At 39.5% G+C, this 12918-nt stretch overlaps 1 protein-coding gene across 1 annotated transcript; it reads left to right on the top strand.

Annotated features, from left to right (window-relative positions):
- The first annotated feature begins 273 nt into the window (after positions 1-273).
- LOC147144677 (porphobilinogen deaminase-like) lies at positions 274-12807 on the top strand. Its single transcript, XM_086036694.1, has 14 exons — positions 274-813; positions 3179-3232; positions 4261-4333; positions 4617-4666; positions 5826-5881; positions 6125-6202; positions 6771-6848; positions 6937-7012; positions 7218-7331; positions 7786-7824; positions 7915-8034; positions 9378-9431; positions 9906-9992; positions 10849-12807. Exons 1-14 carry the CDS (start codon positions 790-792, stop codon positions 11020-11022), a joined length of 1077 nt encoding a protein of 358 aa, XP_085892820.1. The 5' UTR covers positions 274-789; the 3' UTR covers positions 11023-12807.
- Positions 12808-12918: the final 111 nt, after the last annotated feature.

Genomic DNA, 12918 nt, shown 5'->3' with positions numbered 1-12918 from the left:
TAAAGAAAAAAACGCAGTAAAAAAACACATTGAAAACAATACCGATGTTAATAAACTTTTTGAAAAAATCACATTCATTGTTGTAAATTTCGTGGAAGAAGGCCGTGCTTTATTGCCTTTAAGGAATTTAGACATATACTTCTATTAAGTATTCTAACAAACGAAAGGATATGAAAACAATGGAGTTTGTTGTTTGATTCAATAAAGTTTGATAGAAAAAAAGAAGCAGCGCGAGGGAAAGACAAGGCGGGCGGAAGACTGAACTGATACATTTGCAGCAACTCGACGTAACAGCGCGAACTAACGCTAACTTTTAAAGTAGAAATAGACGGAGCAATGTTTTGTTGACACGGAAGTCGCTATGTCTTTTTTTTTCTTCTTCTACTAGTACTTCCGGAATTTTTGGTCAATCTCCGCATGTCAAAATAAGAGAAAAGCAAGCGCGACAAAATAATTTGTTCCTCTCGAAAGTGTGATGCATGAACACGCAACTCCTAATCGGATCAATATTTTTAGTGTCCATGAAAACAGTGCATCCGATCTTAATTTTAATCCGAACTCTGATCGTCTTAAAGAAATTGTATCCATGTAAACGTAACCAGTGAGTGAAACATGGAACACGGAAATGACCTTTCGAAATGACGCTTCAATGACGTAGTATTCTTCGGTCAAGAGGAGCAATGTAAAATGAGCGCTGGACTTTTCAAGGATTTATAGACATAACTACCTCTGCGTGCATAAACGCGCCGCACTTTTACGAATATCACCACAGGTAACCGGGCCAGCACCATGACGGAGGAGGCAAACTCTCCGGTAAGTTTTAAATGAATTGCCACGCGCGAACACCTTATTTTTTTAAGTAGAGAGAAATTAGCAAAGCAAAGAATTGCCTTTGTGTTATCAGTATGTTTTTACTGTGTACGTGATCACTAACATTGAATGTTGAAAGTTGAACCACGCGTGAAGCTCAACCATTGCTGGATGGGGGCGGGAAAACAGCATTTTCGTATAAGTTCGGCAGAAAGCGTTCCAATTGGACAATGTTGACGTCTGTCATCCTATACACGCTAAACATTGGACCTTGAAATCGAGAGGCGTGGCCTGACAAACGTTGTTAGAATTTGTGAATATATCGTGTACTTGGCTTGAATAACTCAACTCACAAACTGCAATGCATTTAGGTACATAATAAAATTCACAGCTGGATTTAATTTATACATGAATCGTATAGTTAAAGGGGAAGTCGACCCTAAAATTTTCTTCACAAGAATATATTCTGTGCAGCCCCACTAGTCGAAACACAGCATTCCAATTAATATTGCATTTGTGGAATACGAGTTAAGCAGTAAAATCCACCCAACTTGTATACCTCAGGGGGTATGACGTTAGATTTATGCCACACTTACGTCAGTGTAATGTCAAATACTGCGTACAAAAATGTGTTCCGCATGAATGTAATGTGAAATACCACCTGCAAAAGCATGTTTTGTGTGTTCAAAAATGTGTTTCGCGCGTACATCGTTATTTTGACACTTGCTGTTGGCTGAAAATTATATCACAGTTGCTCAGGCCAATCATGGATCAGCTTCCGAAAACAGGTGAGCCATTACCTGATCCATGAGCAATTCTGATGTCATTTTCAGTCGACAGAGAGTGACAAAAGAGATAAAAACGGTTGGATTTTGCTGTTTAAAGTGGAAGTCAACCCCAAAATGTTCTTTACAATAATATGTTCTATGCAGTCCCACTAGTCTAAACACGACATTATGATAAATATTACATTGTGGAATGTGAGTTAAGAAGCAACATCCACCTGTTTTTAGCCATCTCAGGGAGAGACCATTTTGTCACTTGCTGTCGACTGAAAATTGCATCACAGTGGCTCAGGGCTCAGGTAACAACTAGGGATGTCACAATATTGACAATATCACGATATTAAAATTGCCACGATGTTGTCATCGTCATGTCATGATATTAATAGCAGCAAATCTATGTAAAAGCCTGAGTTGTTTTCCATTGTGCAGTTCCAGAATCCTCTGGTGGTTAGTTTATTAGTGCTAATACATTAGATGTGATGTTTTAACACCACGCTAATCGCCAGATGAAGCCATTCATTAAGACATTTGAGTTCCTCCACAAATTGACCCGATTCACAATATGCGCATGCATTAACAAGTAAATATTAGGTGTTTGTTCATTGTAGGTCATTTATATACGTCGAGGGTATTGTTAACTGTACTATTTGAACTATACTGTATGTATCATTAGGACCACAACTAATTATCATTGTGTAGAGACATTTACATGCAACTGCTCATGTCTATTTTATTTGTATTTGTATTTCGTGTTCTACAGAAAAACCATACACACACCCACACAACCAGATTAAAAAGAAATTAAACAGATTATTGCTCACATGAACAAAACTATGTTCTAACCAATAAAAGGGCCCATAAATCCGTCATATTAGCAAACATTTTTCAACATCTCCGTCGGCCCGCTTCAGCCGAACACAACATTGTGAACTACGTAGACCATGATACTTTGCGCTGCTGAGCCAATAGGAACGCAGTGGCCAAGGCTATTTCTCTGTAAAAGCTGTCATTATGTACAAAAACAGAATATTGTGAGGGTTTTTTTTTTTTAATTTGATCTTTTTTTTTCAATATCATGAGCTTTTATACAGTATTGTGAGCTTTTTATATATCGGCAACCTCTCCACAATGTCGTGATAACTATCGCGAGCTTCACACTACGAACCTTTCTTGTTTTATTGGCAAACATTCAGAAATACAGTAATTGATGCTTTATGTATGGAAAAGCTTCGGACCACACCTTTTACACCGAGGTGCCCCTCCCCGCGTCGTATAACGGACTCAATGGACCGGCCCTTATCTGTCGGCAACAGGGATGTATTGGGGCGGAGGTTCTGTGAATGAGGGCTTGTCTTCTTAAAAAGACTACTGTTCGCTATCTTGAGGCTGTATGACTTCAGCACAGGTCCTTTCTACGACACAGCAGGCAGACACAATAGCTTCTACAGTTTACAAGCCGAGTTATGGAGGAAGGACCGTTCAAGTATATCACGGTGAAGTCAGATTATGGTCTACAGATGAGGTGTGGATGCAACATCAGAGGAGGCGTGTGACTTTTTAAACTTTCTTTCTTATTGTTGTAGAATGGGGATGGAAAAGTCAGCCGTCTCATCCGGATTGGAACCCGCAAGAGTCAGGTACGGTATTGAATGGCTTGGGTTATTTTTGTAACTATGGAAAGCAGTTTGAGTATTTAATCTGTATCCTTGATATCAAGTTTACGATCCATGTACTGGTATCCTCTTTGTCCTTACTCATAAGACAATTCACCATACTAGTGAAATGACTAGGGCAACACATGACTAGTAGAACGACTGTGTTTTACCAATAATATTTTTTCCAATACTTTGGCCTACGAATATGCAATTATGCCTTACTTGTAAACCAGTAACACCAATACGCGGTCTACGCCTGACGAGGAAAAGTTCCATGCACTAGTAGAGTTCTTATCAAAGATTTTGAATTGATGTTCAAACAACTTTAGGCCATTTGAGTGTGTATTTGATCTTTTATGTCCAGTTTACTACCACTAGTAGAATGCAGGTGTCAACTATAGTCCAGTTTGGTCCCACTCGTAACATACAAATGTTGTACTAATATGCCAACGTTGTCCCACTTTGAATATCAAGCATATCACATAAATGCTTAATCAGTTTCCCATATATATTTCAATGAACTTGAGATTTCCGGGGTTTTTTTCAGCCTCTCAGCAGTAAATATTCTCAGATTTCTATAGTCCTTCGTGAAAGCAGACTGATTATGTTCGACTTGAATGAAGGGGCGTCTTCGTAAATACACTCCGAGCACGAACTGGTTCACTCCGACTGTTCGGAAACTTTGAGCGTTGTTCAAATGTGCTGTTCGGTTGTTCAGAGTGCACCAAAAACGTAGTGCCTGTGCGTGCACGAGTGTATGTAGTGAAAATGTGCTTCATACGTTTGCTCATATCACATTGAATTTAGAGAGTCTTTACTATTTCACAATAACTTCAGCCATCGGATTTTTGGGCGTTTGATGTTGGAGATTTTAATGTAATGTTTCATTTTTTGTTTTCCACACTAGGTGGCTGTCACACAATCACCTAAACTGTGCACTGTTTCCATTTCATGCAAGTCTAAAGTGTATGGTGCATTAAAAAGTCATTCAAAGCATTGTGTTCTTATAGTTGGCTCGCATTCAGACGGACAGTGTTGCAGAAAAACTTAAAGAGCTGCACCCTGACATCCTTTTGGAAATTGGTAAGAATCATCACTTGTAATATTTTCTTTCCCTCCATGAAAATTAGTATTTTTATTGCTGTTATTGTTTTGTGAAAAAGCACCTGACTTATGCGCACAGAATGTGTGCTCAGTGCCCATACACTGAGGGTGCGGCTGTGAATGTGAGTGGTTGTCGGGGGGGGGGGGGGTGCTTGGGGTTTTAAGGACCGAGCCCGAGAGCTAATAGAGAAAATCTGCAACTAACTGATGCCTACCATTACCCAATGATAATTTACTCACTTGGACTGTCTTCTATTTCCAGTGGCCATGTCAACAATTGGGGACAAAATTCTTGACACAGCTTTATCGAAGGTAAGGCTTGTCATCAGTGTGAATATTAAAAAGTCCCCAATGTGATCTATTTACAAATGGGAAAACTAAGTTGTGGTATTGTGAACCATTGTAACTGAAGTTAACTGAAGGCAAGTGACCGCAATGTTAACAGTGAAGTATAAAAGATCATACTAGTGGTTTAGAAGTTGACCTCTAAACCACTTGTTTGTACGGTGTATATATATATTTTTTGATACAAATATTTACTGTAATTCTGAATTCACTACTGCACTAGCTTAGGTCAGTGAGAGACTACAGCACAGCATATGAATATGTCATCACGCAGCACAAGAAGGCACTGGTTGAATTCTGAATTGTACAACTTTGGGGACATTCAAATTAGAAGGTTGTAATGTGTAAGGTTTACCAAAGACGCAAAACAAATGAGTTTATGTTGCACCATGAGAATACATCATCACATGGCACAAGAAAGCACATTCTGTTACTGCTTTTTTGGACTGTTTTTGCATATATGTGTTTACTGTATTATGACTTAAAGTGGAAGTCAAGCCAACCCCCAAAATCTTTGCAATAATATGTTGTATGCGCCTCCACTAGTCTAAACGTGGCGTTCTGGTTAATATTCCGTTTGTGGAATATGAGTTAAGCAGCAAAATCCACCTATTTTTAGCCATCTCGGGGGGGCAGCCATTTTGTCACTTCTGCCGACTGAAAATGACATCAGAGTTGCTCAGGTGACGGCCAATCACGGCTCACCTGTTTTCTGAAGCTAAGCCATGGTTGGTCGTTATGTGAATCCTGAGCAACTGTGATGTCATATTCAGTCGACAGCAAGTGGCAAAATGGCTGTCCCCCGAGATGGCTAAAAGCAGGTGGAATTTGACTACTTAACTCATATTTCACAACGCAATGTTAATCAGAATGCCATGTTTAGACTGGTGGGGCTGTAAAGAACATATTCCTGTAAAGAAAATGTTTGTGATGCCTTCCGCTTTAATTCCTGAGTTACGGTATCTTAAGGTAAACTACAGCGCATTCTGACTTTCAGCATGAACAAATTTGGATTACGTCGCTGCTGTACTAAGAACAGAACTCGGTTGTGAACCGAGGACCACTTGCATATATACGGTGACTGAAAGTTACAAAAAATCTAACTATTTTTTTTTCTGCTGTACAGATTGGAGAGAAGAGTTTGTTCACCAAAGAGCTGGAGACTGCTTTGGAGAAGAATATGTGAGTAGTACTGGCCAACTCAACCCTGACAGAAACATGCCGGACGATTGCAGTTGGATGAATGAAGTTTCAAAGCGGCATGGGGATGAATGAGAAACGCTGAAGCTGCAAACCCTTTCATTTCACCCACATCTTGAGATTAAGCAGAAGTCTTCAAAGCGTGCTGAAATTTGTGAATGGTTGTATTATTCCACAAGGAGTCGGCGCTTGTTGACATGACTGCCGTCCCTCTATGTCCCGCAGGGTGGATCTGGTCGTCCATTCGCTGAAGGACCTTCCCACCACGCTGCCGCCAGGATTCACCATCGCAGCTGTGCTCAAGTGAGTCAACACCTATCAGTGTGTGTGTCCTTTTGAGGCTTCAAGTAACCTAACGTATGTTTTGGGGATGTTGGGGCCGGGAGAAAGTCGGAATACTAGAAAACCCACACAAGCGCGGGGAGTAGATTTGACGTTTACATGGTGGGAAACAAGATTCAAACTCTCAATTTCAGCACTGTGTGGCAGACATGCTAATCGTTTTTTAGAGCAGCACGCCACCGCGCAGGCCCACTAGTCTAAACACATTCTGATTGACATTGTGTTTGTGAAATATGAGTTTTGCCGTTTCGTCACTTGCTGTCGACTGAAAATGAAATCACATTATTGGTCGTTAGCAAAGCCCCGCACAACTCTCATGTCATTTTCAGTTGACAGAAGTGACAAAATGGCCGCTCCCTGAGATGGCTAAAAACAGATGAATTTTGCTGCTGAACTCGTATTCCACAAACGCAATGTTAATCAGAATGATGTGTTTAGACTAGTGGGGGTACCATAGAACATTTTATTGTAATGAAAATTTTGGGGTTGACTTACACGTTACATGTTGTTTGCTTTTGGTTTCTTTCAGGAGAGAGAACCCCCATGATGCTGTCGTACTGCATCCAAAACATGCCGGGAAAACGTTGGAGACTCTTCCAGAAAAAAGGTGCACCCCACTCGCTAAACCAGCAGCCAGCGACGTGCGGTGCGGTCACATGCAGAAAAAACAACTTCGTGCTGTGTATTTTTCGCAGTGTGATAGGCACCAGTTCACTACGGCGCGCTGCTCAGCTGAAGAGGAGATTCCCTCACTTGGAGTTTAAAGATATTGTATCCTTTTTCGGGATTTAGTTGAGCATGATTAGATCTACTGGCAAGACTTCAATGGTGTCCACTTACAATTCACCTCAAGTAGAACCACACTCATGAACATGTTGATAGAATAGGACAAATAGCATTCAAAGTGTACCTAATGTAGTGGCCAGGAAGGGGTTGTGTTGTTTTGGCGCTGTCTTTCCTAAGCGTTGCTCTCCAGCGCGGAAACTTGAACACAAGGCTGAAGAAACTGGATGAAAAGGAGGATTTTGCTGCCATCATCCTTGCTGCTGCTGGTCTAAGGAGGATGGGTTGGGAAAACCGAATCAGCCAGGTTCCTATTTTTAAAAAACAAAATTATAAAAAAATAAAAATCATATCTAGTCTAGCTCGAATACAGTACTAGTATAGCGAGTGTTGCCGGGGCACGTTAGTGTTCCATGAGCAAGTATCAAGTGTGCTGTGCAAGATTACCCAGTTTCACTTTGTTGGTTTCAAAATGATTTATTTACAACAAATAATGTGTCTTTGTACAACTATCTATGTCAGCGACGTATAGTGACAGGGAGAACAATCCACAGGCAGAACAAGCTCTTTCACTTGATGGCAGAAGGTTTATAATCAACCCGTGTTCGCGTGTTTCCACTTTTGAGACCTTCTTGATTGGTAGTTGCCCATGAGATTTTTTTTTTTTTTTCTAATGTAAAATATGTGCTGTGGCGCAGTGAAGGTTGGGGAAACGCTGGTCTAATAAGCTGTCATCTAACTTATCGTCTGTCCTCTACTAGATCCTGGAGCCCAACGATTGCATGTATGCTGTTGGACAGGTAGGAACAATGATCGCTTTATTCATGAATTTTGTGGGAAAGCACCAGTTGTGATAGCCGTGTGTCTTTTTTTTTTTTTGTCTTCCTCAGGGTGCTCTGGCCGTGGAGGTTCGAGGCAAAGACACAGACATCCTGGAGATGTTGTGTGTGCTAAACGACACTGACACTGTGCTGCGCTGCATAGCCGAGAGAGCGTTTCTCAGGCACCTGGTACGCATGCACACACACAGCCACAACACGGCACACAGGCTCTTTCCAATGTACAGTGAAACCTCTGTTTTGTGGCGCTGGTGGACGTTCAAGTTGCTCTAAAATATATATATATATATATATATATATATATATATATATATGTATGTACAGGGACAAAGCTCTGCTGTGAATAGCAAAAATCTGTAAGTGATGCCCCCCCCTCCCAAAAGGTTTCGTAATTGCCTATAATTGTCATACGGTGGCAGTGAAGGACTACTTTTGTCTAAATCAGTGATTCTCAAATTGTAGTATGAGTACCACTACCTGGACTCGCTTTACTCCCATAACTTTTTAGGACAATACATTTGAAGTTAATCTTTAAGAACTGTTTGTTTTTAAACTTTTATTGAGGCCCAATTTGTATTTAACTTTTAAGCGCAAATCATTTTGATTGAAGCGTCGTGTTAAACATTCAGTATGCGTTTTCTGCAAAAAAAAGAGGCGAAATGGGCAGGGAAAACCCCCAAAAGAGAAAATAAAATCACAAACTATTTGAAAATATTGAAAAGGAAAAAAAAAAAAATCTGCAGTGCCGAACTGCGAGTATGTGGGGGTCGACTGTAAAACCTCATTCTAGTTTTTGATGAACACTTAGGCCTACTCTGTTACTGTATTTTAATGTTGGTCATGACAGTGGTGATTGGCCCAAATATTTTTTAAGTGGTACATAACAGATTGAGAACCACTGGTCTCAACAGACTGAAAATTGTTTTCCTTGGCACTAAGACGCCACCAGATGGCGTCAAATAACTACTGTTGTAGCTTTGGCCTGGGCACAAAAACAATCAATAGGTGAGTGATACCAGCCAATAACAGAGGATCGATTCAAAAAGAAAAATCAAGGATTGCTAAACCAGCAATGGTTTTAGCAACATTTTAACATTCAAAGCCATATGTGATTAAAATTTCCTGTTGACCAGTGTTAGCTTTGGTATCAATTCGACCCCATTCAATGTTTAACGCATCCAAATGAATGAGTGGCATCTTTTGTTTATTCCCATATTAATGTTAAACTAAAATAACAATAAATTGTTATCGTCCTTTCTTGTGCACATAGCTGTAGATGGCCTCACAAACAAATTAAAAGGGGGGAAAAAAAACGCAAGTAGCCACAGGAAACGCCCTTACGCAGTTAATCCTTCAAATGAAACTCATGTTACCCTTGAACTTTTGTTTGCCTTTTGAGGGATATTTTTATCCAACCTCCGAATTGTGCCAGTGGTGAGGCGTTCCTCTTCAGAGGTTCCGCTGGGTATCGACTTCCTTGTCCAACATGCTCATCATCTAAGTGTCGTTTGTAGGAGGGAGGCTGCAGCGTTCCCGTGGCTGTGCACACAGAGGTGAAAGACTCGCAGGTACTTTGAAAACAATCTAATTGGACAGTGGATATGTCAGTATTGGCAAAGTCTATAAATAATTGTGTATATTGAATTATTAACTCCATCCAAGTGCATCTAAATAAATTGGAATATCATGAAAAAAAAATATTTTCCAAAAATGTTTTTCCCACAGTTATCGCTTGTGAAACTATTCCCAACACAAAGTGAAATTTTTTTTTTTCCTTTTTTAAATTTGGATGATTATAGTTTACAGCTCATGAAAACCCGAAAATCAGCATCTCAGGAAATGTTATTATTACAAAATAAACAAGAACATTGCTACAAATTGGTCTTAAATATTTTCATGCCTTTGATGAATTTGTGGAATAGAAATTTTACTCTTTGAATCACGGTACGGAAATAAATGAACTATTCGATATTTAAAAATGTTGAGCCGTTCCACATTTAGAAAATGCAGGACCTTAATCTTTTGGCCTCGTGTGCCCGCAGCTGTACTTGACGGGTGCCGTGTACAGCCTGGACGGTTCGGACTTTCTGAAGGACACCATGCAGACGAGCATCGCGACTACCCAAAAGGTAACATGGAGGACACAATCATCATACCGACTCGTCTGTTTGACCAAATCAATTTGTTTTAGTGGTAGTATGGAAAGCCATTTGATCATTAGTCCGCATTAGTGAGATAGTTTATTAGAACAACTGCATGCTACTAGCAAGGCAAAATTGCATTAGTTGACATCTGCGCACCACTAGTAGCAATAGTGAAGGGCTCGAGGGTAACTAAAGTAAAGCCATCGTGCGTTCTAGGACACCGCTGCAATAAGTCAAATCCACCATGTAGAAATACACTACTGCAATATTCCCTAAGTATATTTTTACAGCATTTGTTTTTTCGGAGGTTCTTAAAACCACTGCAAAAATATTACAAAACATTTAAAAACATATTGAAATAGATCAAGAGAAATTGATAGGATGAATATATTTTGTATTACACAAACAGTGTGCGTACTGGAGGTGTGACAACTAACTGACTATCAAATTCATCGACAACTAATTCAACAAACCGAGTAACTGTTTTGCTCCATTAACATAAAATTGTTGAAATCCTCTGATTACAGCCTCTTAACAGCAATTATTTTTGTGATTCCTTTACAAAAACAGACTGAATGTTTTTTTTTTTGGTGATTAAACTAAAGAAGATATTTGCAAACATCTGCTTTTACTTTTCGAAAACAATGACCACTGAACCCGCAACTCAATCAGTGTGGTCGTGAATTTTGTGTTATTGCATAATTATTGTTTAGTTGTTTTTTTTTTTTTAAATAACTAAACAATACTAAATAAACAACAATAATTGGTTCATGAACAGAAATTGTGAAAAAGTGGTTTTGTATTCCTAGTTTGAGCACATTGTAACCAAGTGGTGTTCCAGTGGCAGGAGGAGGTGGACGAGCAGGTACAGCGCGTGGGGGTGACGGCCATCAAGATCTGCGGCGGCTCGCAGGACAATGCCGAGCGTCTGGGGGTGGATCTGGCCAACTTGCTCTTGAGCAAAGGAGCCAAGGAGATCCTGACGGTGGCCCGACAGCTCAATGATGCCAGATAATGGCCGCTCCGTCATCACGGCAATCCGGTTAGGTTGTTCGCAGCCTTCGTAGTGTTTTGCAATTGTAGCGCCATAAAACACCGCACAAAGACCTGTTGTCACTAAAAGGCTGTCTTAAATTCATCACTATTTTGGGGTTTCGACTTGCAATGAGAACAGTTTGTAGGTTGGAGCTATTTTTAGTTGAGCTTGAAGTTGTAGTTATGAGTATTGTGAACGTGGTTCTCATCTCACCCACAAGCAATGTTCCCTCTAAGCTGCATGCGTGAGCAATTGCGCACTATACTCTATCACTTCATTTCCACCCCAGTTAAATCTACAAACAGGACACCACACCATTCCCACTTTCCTTCCAGTTTCAGTTCCGAGGTCGCACACTCAGTTGTTTCACTGGAGTTTGAAGCATACATTGACACACATCCACTCACTCGTACTCACCACTGACCAGACGCATGGACAGCTCCATTCAGGAAGTCCAAACATGGGCATAGTTTACGAGTCCCTTAAATCAGGCCATTTCTCCCGTTTCAGAGGTCAGGTGACTAGAAATGTTTGTGTATGTATTAAATGACATGTTTTCCGTTATTTAGGAGTGGACAACATGGGACCATATTTATACAGTTTGTATTGAGACGTAATAATAATTTAAAATAAGAGTAAAAAAAAAAAACTAGGTTGGATTTTATTTGTGTCACAAAATCTGTATTATATGTTCTATTTTGATATATAGGTTGTTTGATTTATTTTTATTTTTTTTTATAAACATACCGACATCACGTAACTTATTATCTCGTTTTGGACACATTTATTATTGGTTTGGCTGCCATGTGCATGTCTGACATCGCTCACCGAGGTCCAATAAATGCTCAGGGAGTTTGTTTGAATGCTCTGACGCATGGAAAATTAGAGGGAACATTGCTTGCATAAATAGTCCAACCTTGATTTATACATATATATATATATATATATATATTTTTTTTTTTTAATGACTATAAATAAAACATTAAAGTTGCTATAGTTTTTACATGCAAGTGCTGAACTCACCTCGCCATAAATATTTATTTTGCATTTACGTGTTAATGCCAGTAATCAGCCTTTGCCAAATGTTTTAAGCCACCTCCAACATCCCGACCCTGACGTACCCTCAACACGCTCCCAAAATTCCCAAAACATCACAACAAAGCCGTTTATAGTCAATGAAGCTAAAGCTGTAAATGACTGAATAACTCCAGGAGAATGTCAATTTCAATACATTGCTATTTTTTTCCCCACACAGCCTGGTAGTGGAAAATAATTTTATTATGTGGTGGGGGAAAAAAAGTTTCAATTTGTAAATATTATACTCACTAGACTATTACACTTTTAAAGTAATGTACCGCAAGGTGCACTAGTTGTGGAACCCCTGTTGTACAGGCCTCAGTGTGTGTCTGGGTTGCCTATTTCTGTTTTCTAGATTATTATTTTTTTAATGAATGCACTGTATGAATAAATACACAGTATCTACTTATACAGCCATTCTGCCTTTAATACACAGTAAGTTTGAAACCGCAATGTATTTTGTTTTACAGTCTTTATCGTGTTTAGTTTTTACCCCTTGAGTTCAAAGTTAGTCCTGTTTTCAGCTTTAAATGTTAAATTTTTACTTGTACAGTTTCAAAGTACTGATTGTTACATTAATAAGCTATTAAGAAACTATTATTTGCCTCAAATGTCTTTCTGTTTTGGTTTACCCTGGTGTGAATGTGGCATCTATTTAAATCATAGAAATAAAGTTGTGTGACACTCTTTTCGTGCCAATGTTCATTTGTTTTCAATCTCAATTCAACTGATCGCAATTGTAAAACTAGAGGCAACACGCCCCAGAGCTTGAATTAAGTATTCTGGTGGGAAATATTG

The sequence above is a fragment of the Filicampus tigris genome, chromosome 7 (genome assembly GCF_054856515.1).
Source record: "Filicampus tigris isolate MCC_2025a chromosome 7, RoL_Ftig_1.0, whole genome shotgun sequence".
Taxonomy (NCBI): domain Eukaryota; kingdom Metazoa; phylum Chordata; class Actinopteri; order Syngnathiformes; family Syngnathidae; genus Filicampus; species Filicampus tigris.
This window is presented reverse-complemented; position numbering and strand designations above follow the sequence as displayed.